The 21,602-nt window shown below is 35.6% G+C and overlaps 1 protein-coding gene across 1 annotated transcript in view; it reads left to right on the top strand.

The window, feature by feature from the left end:
- MYO3A (myosin IIIA) overlaps window positions 1-21,602 on the top strand; it is a 255,909-nt gene that overhangs the window by 97,749 nt on the left and 136,558 nt on the right. Inside the window, exons 9-10 of the mRNA XM_027841624.1 lie at window positions 14,969-15,068; window positions 21,187-21,303. Coding sequence (XP_027697425.1) covers window positions 14,969-15,068; window positions 21,187-21,303 — 217 coding nt within the window. The remainder of the gene's footprint in view (window positions 1-14,968; window positions 15,069-21,186; window positions 21,304-21,602) is intronic.

Raw genomic sequence — 21,602 nt, 5'->3', positions numbered from 1 at the left:
AAAGTCTAGTCATTTTGTGCTTAATCTTTATCAGAATTGAAACACTGTTAAGAGACAATTGGAATTAAACACTCTGTTTATAAATGATTCCTATAGATAAGGTCTTAAAACAAAATTAAGTGATAGAGTGGGAAAAGCACCAGATTCACTTAGTGTAAGAGCTAGATCTGCATCTCAATGGACAGAGCACCCAGCTTGGAGTCAGAAAGACTTGACTTCATATTCAACCTCAGACACGTCATAGCTGTATCACCCTGGCCCAGTCATTTAACCTCTGTCTGCCTCAGTTTCCTTATCTGTAAAATGGAGATAATAATATCCTCTATCTCTCAGAGTTGTTGTGAGGATCAAATGAGTTGCTAATTGTAAAGTACTTAGCACAGTGCCTCACACACAGTAAATGTTATGTAAATGTTAACTATAGTAATAATTATTATTACTTTGCAACCTTGGACATATCCCTGAATTTCACTGACCTTCAGTTTCCTCATTTGAAAAGTGATCTCCAAGTACCCTTCCACTGCCAAAATCCCATCATCCTAATATATATAATATATATGTAATATACATATACATATATATGTATGTTTTTATCCTCATGTTCAAGGCACTGCTAAGTGATATATAAGTAGCCCAAGTTTGGACTGGATCTCTGATTTCATTGACTTAGAGAATTCTCAGTAAGAACACTCCATTTTCCAATGCAGAGCAGTACCTGTTCTACAACTTAGAGGCTTAGAGCTGCTAGGTGGGGCAGTAGATCAAGTACTGGAATTGGAGATGGGAAGACCTGAGTTCAAATCCTGCCTCAGATACTTACTAGCTGAATGTTGTTGTTTTTGTTGTCGTTCAGTTATTTCAGTCATGTCTGACTCTTCATGACCCCATTGGCAGTTTTCTTGGCAAAGCTACTGGAATGCTTTGCCATTTCCCTCTCCAGTTCATTTTATAGATGTGGAAACTGAGGCAAATGGGGTTAAGTGACTTGCCCAGGGTCTCACAGCTAGTAAGTGTCTTTGGCTGTTTTTAAACTCATGAAGATGAGTCTTCCTGACTCCAGGCTTAGCACTTTATCCACTATGCCACCCAGCTGTCCTTTGCAACACCTAGCTGCCCTATGCCACCTAAACCTGGGCAAATCACTTCACCTCTCAAAAGCCTTGGTTTCTTCATCTATGAAATAGAGACAATTGTGGAGGATCAACTGAGATAACATAAGTAAAGTGTGCTCTGCACACCTTAAAGCACTATATAAATGCTAGATATTTATTTAAAAAACATGCAGCTCTAAGTAAATACATAGAGGCAATTAAATAATAGTTCCCTAATCGTTACTTGTTATCAATCGCTGCATAATTTAGTGCTGCTTTATCCCTAATTGCCTTGATTAGAAAACTTCTTTTCTGACTAACCTTGAACTCATCTCTTAGAGTCAGACCTCTTTTGCCTTGGATTTCAGACAGGCTTGGTTATCAAAAGCCCTTTAGGCAATTTCCTCTCAACTTGGCTTTCCTCAGTCTCAGCCATAAGTAAACTATTCCTAAGCTAGTTTGATAAAGCCAATCAAAAGGACACATTTCTAGCCTCTTAAATACTAAAATATTTTTTGCCATTAACCTCTTATTCCCCTATTCTCCTCTTCCCATGACCAAAACAGAAGAGGAGAGATAACAGTCACAAACGTGTTTCTCTGTAACTTCCACAAGACTATTTGGGACTATCTAGCTGTAGAATGGAAAGAATACTAGATTAATGAAGAGGCCTGGGTTCCAGTCTTCTACCATTCACAGTATGACCTTGAAAAAGTCATTTCACTTTTCTGTGTCTCAAAGTCCTTACCTCTAAAATGAGAGTATTGAATGAGCTGATCTTTCAGTCCCTTTCCTACTTGAAAATTCTGTGATTCTGTAGCCAGTTAGATGTAATTTTCCATTCTACTCTTAAAAAAGAAGTATCCCAGTGAGGATTGTCAGCTGCTATGGATTGCTTGAAATTTATTAGTCATTTAAATCAAATACTTGTTCCCTTTAGAAGAGGCAAACTATTCATACGCAGAATCAAATCTGCTTTCTGATGCAGGGTATCTCTTAGTACAAATTCAGTTTTTACCAGAACATAATTTTTAAATAGCATTTTAAAAAGAAGATTTAATGAGATCTTAAAATATAGCTTTGATGTGCTTGCATGCTAGGCAGAAAAACAACATGGTGATATGGTTAGAGAGCTGGCCTTAAGCCAGGAATTCTGAGTTCAAGTCTTGTTTCTGCTGCACACTGGCTAGGCAACCCTGTGCAAATGACTTAACTCCCCAGTGCTCTGGGTCAGTGGTGTCAAACTCAAATAGAAATGGGGGCCACTAAACCATACATAAGGATTCCTGCAAGCCACATGTTATATATTACACATATTACATATATTATATTAGAAAACTGCATATTGCCATTATTTGTGTTTCATTGCGCTTTTCTTTTTTGCTAAACATTCCCTAATTACATTTTAATCTGGTTCAGGAATGTTCTGGGCCAACTTTGTCATACTGGTGAGCCACATGTTTGACAATAATGTTCCAGGCAACTCTCTGAGATCATAAGCTGAATTGGTAGAGGGAGCTTCCTCATTGGGTATACTATACTAATGGTACACACACACACACACACACACACACATATATATATATGTATATGTATGTATGTATATGTATATATAAACGGTATCCCTATATTAATGAAATCACAGTTTCATTACTTATCTGTATGAATCACAGGCATCAAGGTTGGAGGAGTCAAAGGAACTGTAAAACTCTGTTAGGAGTTTCTGCAAATTGACATTAGAAATAGATCTGTTCATGAGAGATTTAAAAATGCACTGTGTAGCAAACTGTGAAGTAAAAATAACTACAAAAGAATAGAATCAGAAGATCTGAGTTTAAATCCTGGCTTTGCTATCTATATCAGTATAACTGGGAGCTAATCACTTTCCCACTCTGGGCAAGAGATTTCTCATCCGTAAAATGAAGAGAAGGGATTCCAGAAAGTAATTTGGAATTATACATTTTTTTCAAAAATGACTAAAACAGCCATAACCTTTAAATCCAGAGATTCTCCTGTTAGGAGTATACCCTCATGAGATTAAAGACAGAAAAAAATGTCCCATAGACACTAAAATGTGAATAGCAACACTTTCTGTGAAACCAAATAAATAAATAAAAAGTAGGAGCCCATTGATTGGGAAAAAGAATTCAAAGCCATGGAAAACTTCTATGAATTGATTGAAAGTAAAGTAAACAAAACCAAGTGTTGCAGAAAGAAAAGGGGGAGAAGCTTATAGACATATACATATACAGTCAATACTCAACTTTCACAGGAGTAACATTCCTAGAAACAGCAGCAAAGCCAAAAACATGAATGTTGATACGTTGAACCTATGGGAAATAAGGGTTAAGGTTCCTGTGACCACCAAAAACTGTAATCTTTCGCTTGAAATTTTTGAAAATACATTTTTCTGCATACAAGTCTTTATAACAAAACATTAATTCTGATAATATGCACTTTTCCTAACACAGTAACCATAAAATATGGTACACAAAATAAAATTTTTAACATGAAAAACATTTTTTCTTACTAGTGATTCCCTAGAATTCTGTGACATTTTGTGCTAACATTTCAATTTTTAAAATTGTTTTCAGATGATATTCACTTTTCATAATACATGAGAATCACGAGATGACATTTATAAAGTGTTTTGCAAACCTTAAAGAACTTTAGAAATGTTAGCTATAATTGTGTGACCTTTCATTTCAAGTAGCCCTCAGATTACAATTAGGTAAACCATGGAAAGAGTAATCAGCCTACACAAATTCAGAATTAGGTACAATAAAAAACTTGTGGGGTAGGTTCTGATATCATCTCCATTAGAAGATGAGGAGATTGAGGTTTAGAAAGGTCAAGTGACTTGCTTACTATCATACAACTAGTAAGTAGAGACAGTGACATTATAACCAAGGCTTCTTTTGACCCTAAGTCCAGTGTTCTTCTAACTATAGTACACTCAGGTGCTTTTATTGATTTGTCTGGGATGGGGGAAGCTAAACCTATGCAAAGTAAACAAAACCAAGAAAACTATAATGGAAACAATGACTTACAAAAAAACAAAAACATAAGCAGAGAGACATGCACACACACAGAGATATAAAACTATGTATATATAAATGTGTACATGTGTGTGTTATCATTCAGTCATTTTTCATTCATGCATGGCCCCATTTGGGATTTTCTTGGCAAAAATACTGAAGTGGTTTGCCATTTCCTTCTCCAAATTATTTTACGGATGAGGAAACTAAAGCAAACATGGTGAAGCTACTTGCCCACGGTCACATAGCTAGCACGTGTCTCAGGCCACATTTGAACTCAGAAAGATGAGTCTTCCTGACTTTAGGCCCAGCAATCTATCCACTGTGACACCTAGCTGCCAATATATACATATACATACATTTGTATATGTAAAAGTATGTATGTATGCATGCATAAACATGCACATACTATCCATGATTACCTTGATCATTCATATACTTACTGTTACTCTAGGAAGTCACTTTTAGGCTCCCATTATGAAATACTTAAAGTGTATGAAAATTTTGAAATTCCTAATGGATAAGCACTTTTTTTCTTTACTGAAATAATTTGACATTGTTTTCTTAAATGTCATGAATGCTGTCCTTTTAAAGAACAGCACCTAGCATAATGCCTGGCAATAGTAGGCCCTTAGTAAATATCTGTTGATTGACTGGTTGAACAATGTTATCTTCTTGGATGACCAAGATTTTTCACACTAAAAAAAAATTGTTTTTGACCTATATCCCTGTAATTCAGACTGCCTCATGATTTTAATTGTTGGTACTCTACATATCAAATTTACTTTGAACTTATTTTTATATACTTTGTGATTAATTATCAATGTACATATTATATCCCCCCCCAATAGAATGTAAACTCCTTGAGGGCAGGGACTGTTGTGTCTGGTGATTTTTTTTCTATAATCTCTAATACTTAGCCAAATGCCTGGGATTGGTCTTTATACAATTTCTTTTAAATTGAACTGAATTTTGAATAGTTTCTCTTTTCATGGAGATGAAATCATAGACATACTTGACAATTTCTGAAATAATTACAGAATTATTGAGCATTTTAATAAATTGAAAATATTGCTGCTATGAAGAAATGAAGTCTTTTCTTCACAAGCATCAGATAATAATTCTGTGGGAAAGTATTAAGTGAGCAAGATTTTTTTAAAATGTGGTTGCTTGCAACTGGATGATATTTATTTCTCCCTCTACAAACAGAGGAAAGTTTTGAACTAAACCTCAGATACCATGTAACTTTTTTTTCCTCATTCTGGTGCAATATCTTCCTTTTACTAAGTAACTATATATTGAAACATCAGTGGATTTGTTTCCATTCTCTCTCTGCTTATAAAATGAATAGGTGCATTGCTTTAAAAAAAGGGGTGGGCTGTAAGGCACTTTTAGACTTGTTTCAACATTTTGCTTCTGATTCACTCATCTTTTGGAAAATTGGTTTCAATATTTGTCATTTGGGGAGATGTTCAGTTTACACAAGACATAGAGAAGGGGAGTGTGAATTCCTATAGATTCACTTTCACTCCCTTCTTGTGGGGCAGCTGGAGTTGTTAAACAGATTATGTTTTTCCATTTATTACATGTACTAAAGAGACAGATTCACAGAATAATTTAAAAAAATTGTTTTCTTGCTTTGCCATCAAAAGGGCACACATACCCTGGGGTGCAGTTCTTATAGCACTTTTATTTCAAACCTCAGATACGTTAAAAAAAAAAACCACATGAAAAATAAATGCTGCCTCTATATCAAATTTTATCCTTACTATGAAGTTGTATTATTAGATTGAAACAGCTTTATTTACTTTTGCTGAAGGAAACTTATTTCTAATAAATATCAATCCCTATCGTCAAGGGCACAAAGTAATTCAGGAACCATGCACCTAATGCAGCAATCTCGTGTGAAAAAGAAACAATATCTCTCCCTGGTTTTACAGTTTATTTCTTTGCTTTAGTTCAGGACCTGGTCATCTTTTTTTTATTAAATAATGTTATTTATATCTTTCGGGTTTTTGTTGTTGTTGTTGTTTAAAATATCTCCATTTCCCAGTGAAAGTTGAAAGGGACCTTAATGGACATCTAGACATCCACCATCTTTTTGAATACCTCCAAGGAAGTTGGGCGGATCAATTGTTGGAAGTTTTGCCAACGTTGAACATAAATTGACCTCTTGGAAACTTCCATCCACTGTTCCTGGTTCTGTGCTCTGAACTCAAACAGAATAAGTCTAATACTTTCTTCTCTTGACTCTTTCAGGTTCTATTTGGAAGGTGGGGTGGAATGAGGGGGAGAAGAACATTAAAATTGCCTACAATTATGTCACTACCCATGTCTCTTTTTCAATTCAGTTAATTTAATAAAGAAAAAATTACTCCCTTAAAATTTAATAGCTAACTGCTGCCATCTTCAATGTAAGATTTCTTTTCTGGTATGGGCTCCACTTAAGGTATCTTTTCATATGAATTTTCTCAATACTAGAAACAATCCTATGATGTTTTTGAGTAGAATGAAGTCTGAAAAATGATACGGCAATGTGAAAGAAAATGTAAATTAGAACTTAATTTAGCTTATTTTATAATAATTTCTAATCTCTTGAAGTAGTGGTCTCCCCCAGAAATCTCCCTAGAGCCAGTTTCTAAGCATATAATACGTGTGTTATCTTGCACATAATTTTCCTGTTCTGCCACAGACTGTTCCAGGCAATCTTCAAGTTAAATTTTGATCATTGCTACCCTTAAAATGAGATCTTGAACCATTGCTTTCATCTTATTTTTTACCCGTGCATTATAATTGGCCAAAATTTCATACTCCAGAGGTTTGCCTCTTAGCAGAAGACACAATATTGAGGGAAGGGTCATGGGCATTGGCAAGAGCCACTGGTAAACAGTGGTCCAGAGTACATGCAATACTTTAGAATGCACTAAACATTTATGATATTAAGTTCTGAAATGTACCATGTCCAACAACTTTGAAACATTAAAATCACTAAGAAATAAAATTGCAAACGTAGAAAGAATCTGTGCAGTACATAACAGTCAAAAACTAATCAGAAGACCTTGGTCATCGGCTAAGTGTCAGTGCAAAAGCAATGCAATTTACTCATTCAGTCATTCAATTTTTATGACATAAGCCCAATGTGGACAAAGCACTATATTAAGTACTTAGGGAAAAGGTAAGGTTTAGACAAGAGTTCTTGGTGTAGTAGGAAGGGTATTGGCTCTGTAATCAGAGAAACTGAATTCAGATCTCATCTTTGATACACCTTGCCAATGTGCCCTTGAGTTTCCCTGGTTCTGAGTTTCCTGTCATATATTATATAAGAGGGTTGCTCCTTAAATTGCTTTCCAGTTCTAGATCTGCATGATTCTATTCTTTAGTCCCTGTTCAGAGAGTTTAGAATTTAGTAGGGGTTAAAGATGGAAATATAGATTATGTCTAAGTGCATGAGTCACAAAATAAAATGTCGTATGTTAGAATTCTTTCTAAAAAGTAGCATAAATATTTTTAAAAATTCAATAGACCTTAAAAGTAAATGAAATTGCATATTAACCATCTGGAGTGGTATTGTGGTGTTCAGGGAAAAAACTGTCTTTTGCCTTTCTTTGTGTCCCTAGCACCTAGCATTTTTTGACACATAGTAGGTGTTTAATAAATTTTTATTTACTGACAGTAAAATGTAGGCTCCTTGAAGGCAGAGATGGGGCCTAAATAGGATTTTTCTTCTAACTTATTATGTCACCTTTTGAACAAGTCACGAATCTGGACCACAGTTTCTTGGTCTCACTGTGGGATTTGAACTAGAATTTTCTTTGAGACCCCTTTCAGCTCTAAAATTCTATGATTCTCATGGCATAACAGATACTTGGTACTATGGACAGAACATTGGACCTGGAGTCATAAAGACTTGAGTTGGAATCCTGAATCAACTGTCTATTAGCTGTATGGCCATGGGAAAGTCACTTTATCAGCTTTGGTTACCTGTAAAATAGGGATAATGGCATCTACTTAGCAGGGTTGTTATGAGGATCAAATGAGTTAAAATATGTTTAAGTGCTTTTCAAACCTCAAAACACTATGCAAATACTAATTATTGTTATTATGATGTCATCATTCATGAAGGTTTTGGACCTAGATTAATTTTCTAGAAGCTGAGAAATAATATTGTTGATACTATAGATGATACAGCTGAAAAGGTAAAAAAATAATGTGAGGTTAGTAGGTGCAACTGGTTCTTTTATACTGTTTTCCTGACAGTATTCCTAATGATTAAGGCCAAATTGAATCACAGAATTGCTGATTCCTGTATTCTATGTCAATTCATCTGGCAGGATCACTCCTCAGTAATCATCCGCAGGATGATGTATGAACACAGAAATGGAGATACAGATGCACAATTCCTGTGCCCTGAGGCCTCCTCCTTGATCAAAGGAAACAAGTCCAGGACATTGGATCCTGAGCTAAGAGAGAGGGAGGAAGTGAAAGCTTATTCCAGTGGAGATGTGCTGGACAACCATATACCTTGTCTCTGGGCATCTGCAATACCTTAGTTAAGTCCTGGTTATATTACTTTTAAAAATAATAGGGAATATAATTAAAAGTAATGAGCAAATTAAAGGGAAAAAAGTAAGAATGAGAAGGGAAAGTTTTCCCCTTGTCTCAACTTCAGCTTAAACTGATACGTGGCTATTGGTTAGCAGATTGAATGTGTGTATGTAGATACATATACAAAGTATAAATTCATAATAAGCATAATATTCTCCTTCATATGTGAAGTTTGATATTGATCCACCGTGAGTAGGATATGTGTTTTGACATGATTTTCCTCTAGTGGTAATGAAGTCTCATTAATCCATCCATATTCTGTCCCTGGTTCTCATTGTGACTAGTCACACATTTACAAAATGGCTGAGAGGGATAAGGAAAAACCTGATTCTAGGGTATTTAGATTTTTCTGGTAAAGCAAGAGAAGATATAATATGGAAATGCATTTTTCATGATTACCCATGCATAAACTATATCAAATTACTTGCCTTCTCAATGAGGGGAGGGGAGGAAGGAAAGAGAGAATTTGGAACTGAAAATTTTAAATGAATGTTAAAAATTTTATGTGTAATTGGAAAATATTTTAAAATAAATAAATAAAGTGAAAGGAAATAGAGCTGTTTTGTTGTAATATATATGTATTTATAAGCCAGTTCAATTTAACAGACAATTAGGTAGTGCAATAGATAGAGTGCTAGGTCTGGTGTCAGAAAGCACCTGAGTTCAAATCTAATCTCAGAAACTTACTAGCTGTGGGACCCTGGGCAAGTCACTTAACTACCCTCTGCCTTAGTTTCCTCATCTGTGAAATGGGAAAATTAATAGCACCTACCTCTCAGGGTTTTTGTGAGGATCATATGAGATTTTAATTGTAAAGTCTTTACCATTGTGCCTGGCACAAAGTAAGTGCTATAGAAATATTAGCTATTATTATTAATATGAAATCACTTCTGGAATGATAAGTTGAAAGTAGATTGTGAAAGGCCTTAAAGTCAAGCAGAAGAATTTTGTTCTAGAGGCAATAAGGAGCTCTTTGAGTAGGTCAGTGATATAATCCAACTTGTGCTTTTGTTCAGTCATTTTTCAGTTGTGTCTGACTCTTTGTGACCTCATTTGGGATTTTCTTGGCAAAGATACTGGAGTAGTTTGCCATTTCCTTCTCCAGCTCATTTTTCAGATGAAGAAATTGAGGTAAACAAGGTTAATTGACTTGCCTAGAGTCACACACTTGGTAACTGTCTGAGGACAGATTTGAACTCAGGAAGATGAGTCTTCCTGACTCCAGGCACAGGGTTCTATGCACTATGGTACCACTTAGCTGCCTTTGTGCTTTAGACATGTCCATTTATGCAAAACATGGCTTAGAGATAATAGACAGTAGAGGGAGGGAAACCAGTTGGAAAGCCATAACAATAATCCAGGTGAAGAGTGGTGAGGGCCAAAACTGGAGAGCCATGGTTCCTTAGTTCTTCCTAATGGGAGAACATCCCCTTCTGTTAAAAATCCCAATTCTATTACTTAGCAAAGAGACTTCATAAGTTACTGTGACCAAAAGAAATCATTCTTTTAGGGATTACTTCCTGTTTATCAATTCTGCCTTGAGAACATTTCTTATATGAGACTTCTTCTCTCCAATCCCTTAGCCACCACCTTGATGCAAAGCCTCATCACCTCAGACCTGTATACAGGTATTTACATATCATCTTCCCTAAAAGACTGAGAGCTTCTTGAGGGCAAAGAATGTGGTTTTGTCTTTCACTGTGCCCAGAGCTTAATATAGTACCTGGAACACAGCAAACACATAATAAATGCTTGTTGAAGAAAGATACAAGAAAAATTAGGAAGAGAAATGAGAGTGATGCAAGAAAATCATGAAAAATGAGTCAACAACTTGGTAAAGGAGACCCCAAAAATAGTAAAGCAAATAGCACCTTAAAAAACAAAGTAGGCCAAAGGGTAAAAAGTACAAAAAGCCAATGAGGAGAAAAATGCTCTAAAAGGCAGAATTTACCAAATGCAAAAGGAGGTCCAAAAGCTCACTGAAAAAATAATTCCTTAAAAATTAGAATGGAGCAAATGGAAGCTAATTTCTTTATGAAAAATCAAGAAACAATAAAAACAAAACCAAAATAATGAAAACAGAAGTCAATGTGAAAATCTCAATGGAAAAACAACTTACCTGGAAAATAAATCCAACAGAGATAATTTTAAAATTATTGGACTATCTGAAAGCCATGATCAAAAAAGGAGCCTAAACATCATCTTTCAAGAAATTATCAAGGAAAAGTGCCCTGATGTTCTACAACCAGAGGCCAAAATAGAAATTGAAAGAATCCATCGATCACCTCCTGAAAGAGATCCCAAAAGGAAAACTCCCGGAAGTATTATAATCAAATTCCAGAGGTCCCAGGTCAAGGAGAAAATATTGTGAGTGACCAGAAAGAAACAATTCAAATATCCTGGAGCCACAGTTAGGGTAAAACAAGATTTCTTAGTTTCTACACTAAAGTATTGGAGGGCTTGGAATATGATACTCTGGAGGGCAAAGGAGCTAGAATTACAACTAAGAGTCACCTACCCAGCAAAACTGAGTATAATCCTTTAGGGGAAAAAATGGATACTCAATGAGTTAGAGGACTTTCAAGCATTCTTGATGAAGAGACCAGAACTGAATAGAAAATTTGACTTTCAAATACAAGACTCAAGGGAAGCATAATAAACAGAGAAATCATAAGGGATTTACCGTTTATATTCCTACATGGGAAGATGATATTTGTAACTCATAAGATCTTTTTCATTATTAGGGTAGTTAGAAGGAGCATATATAGACAGCACACATGTGTGAATTGAATATGAAGGGATGATATCTAAAAAATAAAAGTAAGAGGTGACAGAAGAATGTACTGGGAGAAAGAAAGGGAGATGTAGAATGGAGTAAATTATATTACATTGAAGAGGCAAGAAAAAGCTTTTACAGTGGAGGGGAAGAGGTGGGAAAGTGAGAGCCAGTGATTTAATCTTACTCTAATCAGAATTGGCTCAAAGAGGGAATAACATACACACCCAATTGGGCATAGAAATCTATCTTACTAACCCTACAGGAAAATAGGAGGGGAAGGGGATAAGAGAAGGGGGGTGATAAAAGGGAGGGCAGATTGAGGGAGGGGTTAGTCAGAAGCAAAACCCTTTTGAAGAGGGGCAGGGTGAAAGGAGAGAGAGAATAGAATAAATAGGGGGAGGAATAGGATAGAAGAAAATAAGTTAGCAACAGTAACTATGAAAAAGATTTTGAAGTGAGTTTCTCTGATAAAGGCCTCATTTCTAGAAAAATAAAATAAATAGTTGTTGACTAACTGACAATTGGCAGTCTATACTATTAGCTAGACTGGTTATCAGATGACATTAATTAATCAACAAACATTTATTAAGCACCTACTATGAGCTAGACTCTGTGCCAAGTGCTGCCCTATACTAACCCATAACCACATCCTTTACTCAAAACCTTTCCACCTTGGCAGGATGTGCCCATGCTAGCATTCTCCTGGCATGGATCTTGAGAGCACATTTTACTCATATGTAAAATTACAGATATGGATTAAGTGATTTCTAAATTCCTAGAGCTAAAAGCTAGGTGATGCAGTGGATAAAGTTCCAAGCCTGAAGTCAAAAAGACTCATTCTTCCTGAGTTCAACTCCTACCTCAGACACTTACCAGCTGTGTGACCCTAGGCAAGTCACTTAACCCTTTTTGACTCAATTTCCTCATCTGTAAAATGAGCTGGAGAAGGAAATGGCAAACAACTCCAGTATCCTTGCCAAAAAAAAACCCCAAACCCCTATGGGGTCATGAAGAATTGGACATGACTGAAAAACAACTGACTGAGCAAATTCCTTCTAATTTTCCAGTGATGAAGAATGCTACTCACTTCCTTACAGAGAGAGATGAGAGACTAAATATTCAGAATGAGACACACATTTTTGGACATGACCAATGTGGGAATTTAATTTGCTAGATTATGGATGTTTGTTACAAGGCTTTTGTTTTTCTTTTTTACAGCAAGTGTGCAGGAGGGAAAGAAAAAAGTGCTTGTTATTTGAAAACAAAACTTCATTTAAAAACAAATTTTTATGGGATTTTGTAGAAATTTAAAAAATAAATTCCTTCTGATTTTGAATTGTCTGATCCTGGGTCACCTGAGATGATGTTAGATTTTATATAATCTATAGAGTAAGGATAAAAGTTTAATACCAAGGCAGCAAATTCTATCAGTGAATAACAAATGATAGTATATTATAAAATCACTATTCATCTTGGCAGGAAATTGAAGATTAAATTATTTTGGAAATTTATGTGACATATTTCTTCTTGTTGTTCATTTCCATACTGAAGGGAGGCAAGGGTAAACTCAAACCATCTAGAATAGGTAAAAATGAAGTGCAGCTGAGTCAGAGGATCTGGGTTCAAATCCTACCTCTGTCATTTACTACCTATATGACCCTGAGTAAGTCACTTCCACATCTGTGAAATGAAGAGATTGGACTCCATGATCTCTGAAATCCCTGTAGGGATTTCAGCAATGATCCTATGAACCTATAAAGTCAAGATGGTTAGCAGCCTCCCTTTCCCTCATTTTTCTTTCCAGACTTCCTTTAAGGCAGTTTTATGACATAATCTCCATTGAAATCTTACTCTGATTCACATTGGAATTGACTTGAAGGTGACATTGAGTTCTTGAAGGCTATGCTTTGCAGAGCCTAAGTTTGGCTAGGCTTTTCCAAGACTTCAAATGTGGGCATGAGACTAGACCATGTATATATGCATATATATATGTGTGTGTGTGTATGTATATATATATTATTTATATATTGTATATATATATATAGATATGTATAGATATAGAGACACACACACATACATACATACATACGTACATACATATATACATTTTGTCCAAGAACCAGCCTCATTGAGTTTGGAGATCCTTAGTAAGAGGCCAACTGCAAGATGACAAATGTTTTTGATGGCAGCAACTGTCAAAGACTATCAACTGTCAACCAAATTACACAGAGTAACGTTACAGTTTACATCAGGGGATAGACCAGTGAAGTTACAGATCCTTCCTGTATTAAGTAGCATAGCGTAGTACAGTGAAGTTGTTTCCTCCAGGTTCTAGAAAGAACCCTAACTTCCTATTTGCAGCAATAACCAACAAGCTTTTATCGCAGTACACTTGACCTGTAGACTCACAGAATGCGAGGGCCGAATGAAACCTTAAAGGTCAGCTGGTCTAAACCCCTAATTTTAAAGATTAGGAAAATGAGCCTCCAAAGAGTCTAGGGGCTTGTACCAAGTCACAGTTACTAAGTGGCAGAGACAGCATTTTGAACCCAGGTCTCGTAACCTCAGGTCCAATGTGCCTTCTATATGCTACACAAGTAGATTTCAATTAGTGCAAATGATGAATTCCCTGAAGTGGTTGCATTATTCAAATTCACATTTCATATTTCCATTGAGCTACAACTCGTTACCATATTTTACATACTTCTAACTTCAAATGGTGCAGATTTGAATATTTTGATTCATGGTTCATTGTCGTCTCTTATGTCACCTTCCTTACAAAGGTTTCATTCATCCATACAAATTCATGTTAAAATATTAAAATAAAAATTAATTTCCTCAACTATAAAACTAAAAGTGCTTTGTAAACCTGAAAGAGTTCTGTCTGTGTAAACTGCTGCTAATAAGCCATGAAACTTGAATTTAACCATAACACTCCCTGTCTTTTTCCAGTCTTTTCATCCCCCTGCTTTCCATAAGCAAGTGGTTTTCCTTCTCAACCAAAAAACCTATTTTTATTGTTCATGGAATTAATTTTTCTCTTGATTTGAAATCTTTTGAAGACATATGGAATTTTTTTTTCAGAATAAAATGGAATTTTACTGGGCGAAGAAGAACATTCTCCTTAGTGTGCTATGAATAATATCAACCTCAACTGGACTCCATTACAAAAAAGAAAAGGAAATCCTTTTTTATTATTTTTATTTTTTATCTACCAGGCTAACCAATTTATAATTAAATAAGACATATTTAGAGGTGACCTATGTAGACATAAACTAGGGTTGGTTTATTCTTGAACTGCCACATTGGAAAATCTGCCTAGTGAAGAGGCAGCAATGAATTTTGCTAGACCTCTTTCATGGAGGTTGTTCAATTCTGAATGTCTATGAGTTGCTACTACTAATGTGTCAATAACGCTTTCTTAGATCAGAAAATGTTGGTGTTTTGTTTTGTAGACATGAGCGCATTCATACCAAGAAAAGTAACTACAGTAAATCTTCACTGTCCTCTCCAAAGGATGTAGATGATTTAGCTACTCTTGAAGTCTTAGATGAGGTAAGAAATTCAATTTAGACATGTTACTCCAGATGGCATTTTATTAATAGCACACCTTTGAGGTAGCCCCTTTCCATGGTTCTTATAATCTGATGACCTGTCCCTAAGCTTCCTACTTAGTATTGACATAATCTATTAAATATAAGTGTGATGAGCCTAGATGTCCAGCCTCACTATAAAGCACCCTACATGTCTTCTTCCAATCCTTCACTATGTAGTACCAGCAACATAAAAATTCCTCAAACTTTACCCCTGGTTACAATAATGTTTATATTCCCCCCCCTAAAAAGTCAGGTTTCTCTAAGTGATGGATGATGATCTAGCAGTTGACTTTGAAATCTTGAGGCGAAGAGGAGTTGAGAGGCAAATGTGATAACTGTCTTGTGGTTGTCATGTAGAAGAATTTCCTTGATGCCAGAGGGATAATGGAAAATTCCAGTTCGACTTAAATTTTTTAAAAAAGCTTCTTAGCTTTTTTTTTTTTAGCTTTTTTTTTCTGATTAGAAAAGTGACCCAAAGTGGGATAGGTTCAGAAGGTGCTGTGTTGCATATTCCTAGAGGTTTTCAAATAGAGGCTAAATGGTCACTTGTCAGAAACATTGAGCAAAGATCGCTGTTCATTATAGGCTGAATTGGATAACCTCTGAGGTCCCTTCTATAATTCTTAGCCTAGTTGATTTGCAAGCCAGTTTGATCCTCCAACCATGACCATCTTCCAGGTTTTGGGGAGTTCCCCACAGGGAGAAGAAAATGTGTGCCACCACCAAGCTTCTGCTCTATCCTTCAATCCCTAACTCATGTTTCCTAAGAATTCTCAGCAGAGACAATAAATTCTGCTCCCACACAGCCTGACTCCACGGGCAAGTGATTAGCAAGCCGATAACTTGCAGTCTCAGCATCAACCTTCTCATGTCTCCAGAAGTAATCATAAGACTTCAGAAAAATCCATAATAGCTCCTCTTCAGCAAAAATTTAGACCCTCTGCCCTACCTAATTCAGGACTCTCTGAATACCTTTGACAGCTGTCCAAGTTAATTTTGCTTAGAAATAAACCGGGTTAACGTTAAAGTTCTGTAAACAGAAACCAGCATTTGATTCATTCAAGCTTTATTTTTTAAAGCTTTATTTTTAAAAAAAGCTACAGTTCTTTTAAAAATGACTTCATTTGCAAGCATCTGACATCTTGAAATCAAGGAAGGCTTCTTCAATGTAACTTACTGACAACATTTTAAAATCCTGTACACTAAATATTCCAGATAATGTATATCACTCCCCAAAGAAGGCAAGGAGAAATTGGCACTAAGTATGCTTCCAGCACAATAGCATTAAATATTGCAAGTTTAAATAGAAACAAGTGAAAAACTGACCAGTTAGACACATAAGTATTCTAAGATGAAATGATTCATATTTAGTTTGATCGTTATGAATATGAGAGACAACCTGTTGATAGAGAGCTGGCCTCAAAGCCAGGGAGGTCTGGGTCCAGGTTTTAACTCTGACATATAACAAGTTTATGTGACTCTGGACAAGTCACTTAACCTCTTGGCACTCTATGCAACTCTTTAAGACTATATTTCAGAGAAAGTGCAGACCTGCATTGGTAGATGTTTCTTCACCTGTTCTCTGAATCAATGAAATCACAGATTCGGTCCCTATACCCTTTTTGTGCACTGAAGCAAAAGAGATAAAACCCTTTGGCCCACAATGTCACCACCAAAAAAAAAAATCAATAGGCCCTATTTAATTCATATACCTTTAATCAGTAAATAAAATACAGTATGGGAAGGACTAAGGGATACAAACCAAGATCCAACATCATATTAATGTGAAAATGATGGCTTTATGATTTTCAAACATGATCAAGAGGAGAGTACTTCCTTAAAATTACATTTTATCCTCATCTTGCATTTAATATTATGTGCTTACAGTTAGAAATGTGATATATTAATGCAGTGGAATATTACTGTTCTGTTGGAAAGAGGTGGGGGAAGGCCATTTCAAAGAAACATGGAAAGATTTGTTTGAACTGAAGTAAACTTTTTTTAACAATAATTTATGCTTTATTTAACTTGTTTGTACATAGTTGTTTGCATGTTGTAGGCCTCATTAGACTGTGAGTCTCTTGAGAGCAGGTACTGTCTTTTGCCTTTCTTTTTATTCTCTAGCACTTAGAACAATGTATGTTACATACACTGATGGTATACATGTGATACATAGTGGTTACTATATATGTACCATATGTGTATATTTATTAAATACCTACTATGTACGATACATAGTAGGTACTTAATAAACTTATAAATGTTTATTGACTGGTCTGGACCTAATGTTTATTAGACTGGTCTGGTATGGAAACTCATCCACTGATACATATCAGCCACTTACGTATAACATGCAGGCTTAGTGAGTTACCTGGAGAATTCTGAGGTTAAATGTCTTGCTCTTGGGCACACAGTAGGTGTCAGAAGTATGAAGTAAACTTAAAGGACCAAAACTAGAGGAATAATTTATACTTTAACCTAAGTATAATAAAAAAAACAGTTCAGGAAGTCTTAATAACTGTGATCAATTTAATGATCAATCATGACTCCAGATGACTGCTAATGAAAATGTTTCCCAACCTAGGACAGAAAGATGACAGAGTAATACGCAAAATAAGAAACACATTTTTGAACAGGACCAATGTGGTCATTTATTTTGCATGACTGTGCTTATGTATTTATTATGTAATTCTTTCTGTCTTTCTTTTTTCTTTCAGTGAATGGGGGGAATTGAGAGGGAGGAAAAAATGAATGCTTGATGAAAGAGAGAGAATAAAAGAGAGGGAACAAGAAGGAGAGAGATGAATAGGTGAATGAATGGATGGAAGGCAGGTGTTAGAACCTGATGTTAGGTACTTAAAGAACAGCATTTTAAGTAGTTTTAGAATATGTCAAATATTTAAGGATCTATTTCATTTTCTGAGTTTAGTAGAAACAAAGGTTAAACCTTGGTCTTACAGAAATATTCTTTAGTCACTATGAAGGTTTGTTGTTGAGTCATTTCCGACATGTCTGACTCTCCATGTCCCCATTTGGGGTTTTCTTGGCAAAGATACTGGAGTGGTTGGCCATTTCCTTCTCCAGCTCCTTTTACAGATGAGGAACTGAGGCAAACAGGGCTGTGACTTGTCCAGGGTCACACAGCTAGTGTCTGAGGCCAGCTTTGAATTCAGTTTCTCCTGACTCCAATGCCAGCACTCTATCTACTGCACTACTTACCTGCCCCAACTGTGAAGGTTAGCACTGTGAGAAGTACATTTTGTCATTTTATGGTTTTAAATTATAAAAGAGAATGTTTAGACTAGCCAGCTTCCTATTATTGGGCTGAGCAAAATGAAAATTAAAGTGGAATATTTCATCAATGTATTTCACTAGTCAATAATGTATCAGCAAAGCTGACTCTAGATTTCACCTCTGTTTTTTGAAAAAGGCAAATAATTAAACTAACACTATATGATTTTTAACAAGTGAACACCCAAGAAATTAGGCCTAGCTTTTAAATCACATGATTTGTCATTTAGAGTGACAGTTTTTAAATATACCATCATTGCTTAATTGAATTGATGACAGACCTGATCATAAAATTAAAATTTTTCTGGTTTTGAAGTCAGAAATTCTAGGAAATTTACAGCAGTAATAAATGAGAATTACATATATTAGAGGTCACTAAATGTTAAGGTTTTTTTTTTCTTCCTTTTGTATGTTTTACAACATTTGAATCTTTTCATGGAAGGCCCTGAAAGCCAACCCAATCTTTTCTTTTCTGCTTGTAAATAACATAACTAGATTTTTTTTTATTTTTGGCTAGGCAATGGGGTTAAGTGATTTGCCCAGGGTCACACAGCTAGTAAGTGTTATGTGTCTGAGGCCAGATTTGAACTCAGGTCCTTCTAACTCCAGGGCTGGTGCTCTATCCACTGCACCACCTAGCTGCCCTGACATAACTAGATTTTAAAATACAGAAAAGAAGTACCAATAAAAATTAGTCTGAATTTTATAAGATGTAATACAGCCACATGTGTCTTTATTATCTGATACAAATTTCAAGCACGGTATATGGGAAATTGATCTCTAAATTGTGTGATGTGGTAGAAAGGTCACTGAATTTGGAGTGCTTGATTTGAATTTCTGACTTCGACACTGACTATATGACCTTGAACAAATCATTTTACCTCTCTGAGCCTCAGTTTGCCATGTGTAAAACAGGAATACCTCACAGGATCTTGGTGAGCCAAAGAACTTTATAAATCACAGTGTACTATTAGGAGTTACTACTTCAAAAGGTTTTTGTGAGGATCAATTGAGATAACATAGGTTAGGAATGTTGTAAAATACAATTCAATGCCAATTATCCTTATTTTTTTGTCTTATAACTGCCTCTCTGTGACAAGGAGATGAGCTTAGATTCTTAAGTCAGATTCTGGTAGATCTTGTCAAGTTGGAAAGCTTAGGCAATACAGGCATGGCAATGAATTCTATGTCCATTTGAAGACCAGTCTAGATAAATTTGGGGGCGTTCATCAGCACATTGACTAGAAAGGGTAATAAATGTTTAGAGAGCACCTGCTCCAATAAGTAAGGTTCCTAAAAATATTCAAATAACAGAAGAAAAGTACCAGAAGATGTAGGTACCACTTGTAAGGCTCAGATCCCTAAGCTTCAAGCCATGAGAAGGCTGAAGGTAAATCCTGGCTAACTATGCCTAGGCTTTATTTAACATAACAGTCTTTCTTAGGCCTTGGTTGCTCTAGTAGGCTTGAAGAGTGAAATTCGAACTTCTGATGAGCAGAAGATATTAAGGGATCGTAAAGGACTAAAGATAATGAAAACAGGGAAAGAAAAAAAATTAAAGAATAATCTTTCTGTCTTCTTTCCTGTCTTTTTACCTTTTCTGTCCCTCTTTTACTTGTCTTGACTCCTGACCCTTAAGGTCAGAATTGGCTGCTATGAGGGAGCCTGAATAGGACCAGAAGAGTTTCACAACCATCTTGTTGATGGACCTATAGGAGGTGAGAGCAGGAAGACAATCTCTTTGCCTTGAACCTCATTTGAGGAACAAAAATATGGCATAGGCCCAAGATAATTTTTGTTTGACATGGTATGTTACTATTACTCTCTGTTTTCATTACCACAAATTATTTCTATTATGTTTACTTCGGGAGCATTTCTGGATTCTATAATGACTCTATGCACATAATTTGACTCTGTAAATAGCTATACATTATTGTTAATTGGATATGAGAAATCCACTGTGCCTTGAATTTAACCTAATAGCCCATGGAGGTTAGAACAATAGGCTTATATTTAGCACAGAGATGATACAAGTTTCTACAACTGTTTGAGCTCTTGCTGTTTTGCTTCTAACTACTATCCATACCTGAAATCTTTAATAGTGAATAAACAAAAAAATCCTTTTGCTTTTCAACTTTGCTTCATGTAACAAATCAGTTCTCATAAAATGCTGATCTCTGACTCTTGGTTAATATTGATTTTATGTGCTCATGTGATTTGTGAAGGATTAAAAGGTTCTTTAATAAGTTTTTACCCATGGATTTCTAAATTAAATGATGAACTGGACCATAGGCACATCTAAATAACATGAAGTGATTAGAACCAAACCATGTTCCAAATGCCTCTAAAAGCCACCTTCCCTTCTCTTTTCTGTTCTTACTCTTGACCTTACACCATCTCCCTCTGCTTCTTAGCAGATAATGAAGTTTTATAGTTGTTCCCATTCCTTTTCCCTATAATACTCTATAGGTTCAATATCAGTACTTTCATTTGGAAAATAACATTTAGCAACCATATTTCATGGCACATCTTAGTTTTTAAAAATCAAGACAAATAGTTTCAGCTATATCTACTTATAGTCACATCACTATTATGCCTCTGGACACAAGTGTATATATGTGTGAGGTACCATTTTCCCCTTTTTGGTCCTTATCTCTGATTCAAGATAGTGTGCTTGTTAGATAGCAGCATTAGCTAAGTAGAAGGAGCTTCATTTATTTAATTCTTTCATTTTACTAAATCAGAAGGGACAAAAAGGCAAAAACATCCTTCTTTTGTCCTTACAGAAGACTGTGTCAGAGCAGCTTCAGAAATGCTATTCCCGTGATCAGATCTACATCTATGTTGGAGATATACTCATTGCAATTAACCCATTTCAGAATTTGGACCTTTATTCCACAAAGGTATGAAAAAAATGACCTGTATTCTTTCATTTTGATCAAGTGCACTTTTTACCTCTTTTTTGGTGGATAAAGGGATCTGAATCTTTGATTTTGTTAGTACAATATAGTAAACTCCTAATGTAAAAACTCCCTCCACCAATGCAGATCATAAACAAGCTATAGCTTAAGTTTTAAATGATCTCCTGGATCTGAGATTGGGGGACTTAACTTAAAGTCAAGCGATTAGTATGTATCAGAAGCTGGATTGGAAGACTTGGATTAGAAAAATCTGCCTTTAGAAATACTGCTATGATCATTTC

Source organism: Vombatus ursinus, unplaced genomic scaffold (assembly GCF_900497805.2).
Source record: "Vombatus ursinus unplaced genomic scaffold, bare-nosed wombat genome assembly UNPS02014861.1, whole genome shotgun sequence".
In the NCBI taxonomy this organism is placed as follows: Eukaryota; Metazoa; Chordata; class Mammalia; order Diprotodontia; family Vombatidae; genus Vombatus; species Vombatus ursinus.
Note: the sequence above shows the minus strand (reverse complement) of the source record. Positions and strands in the feature narration are given on the sequence as shown.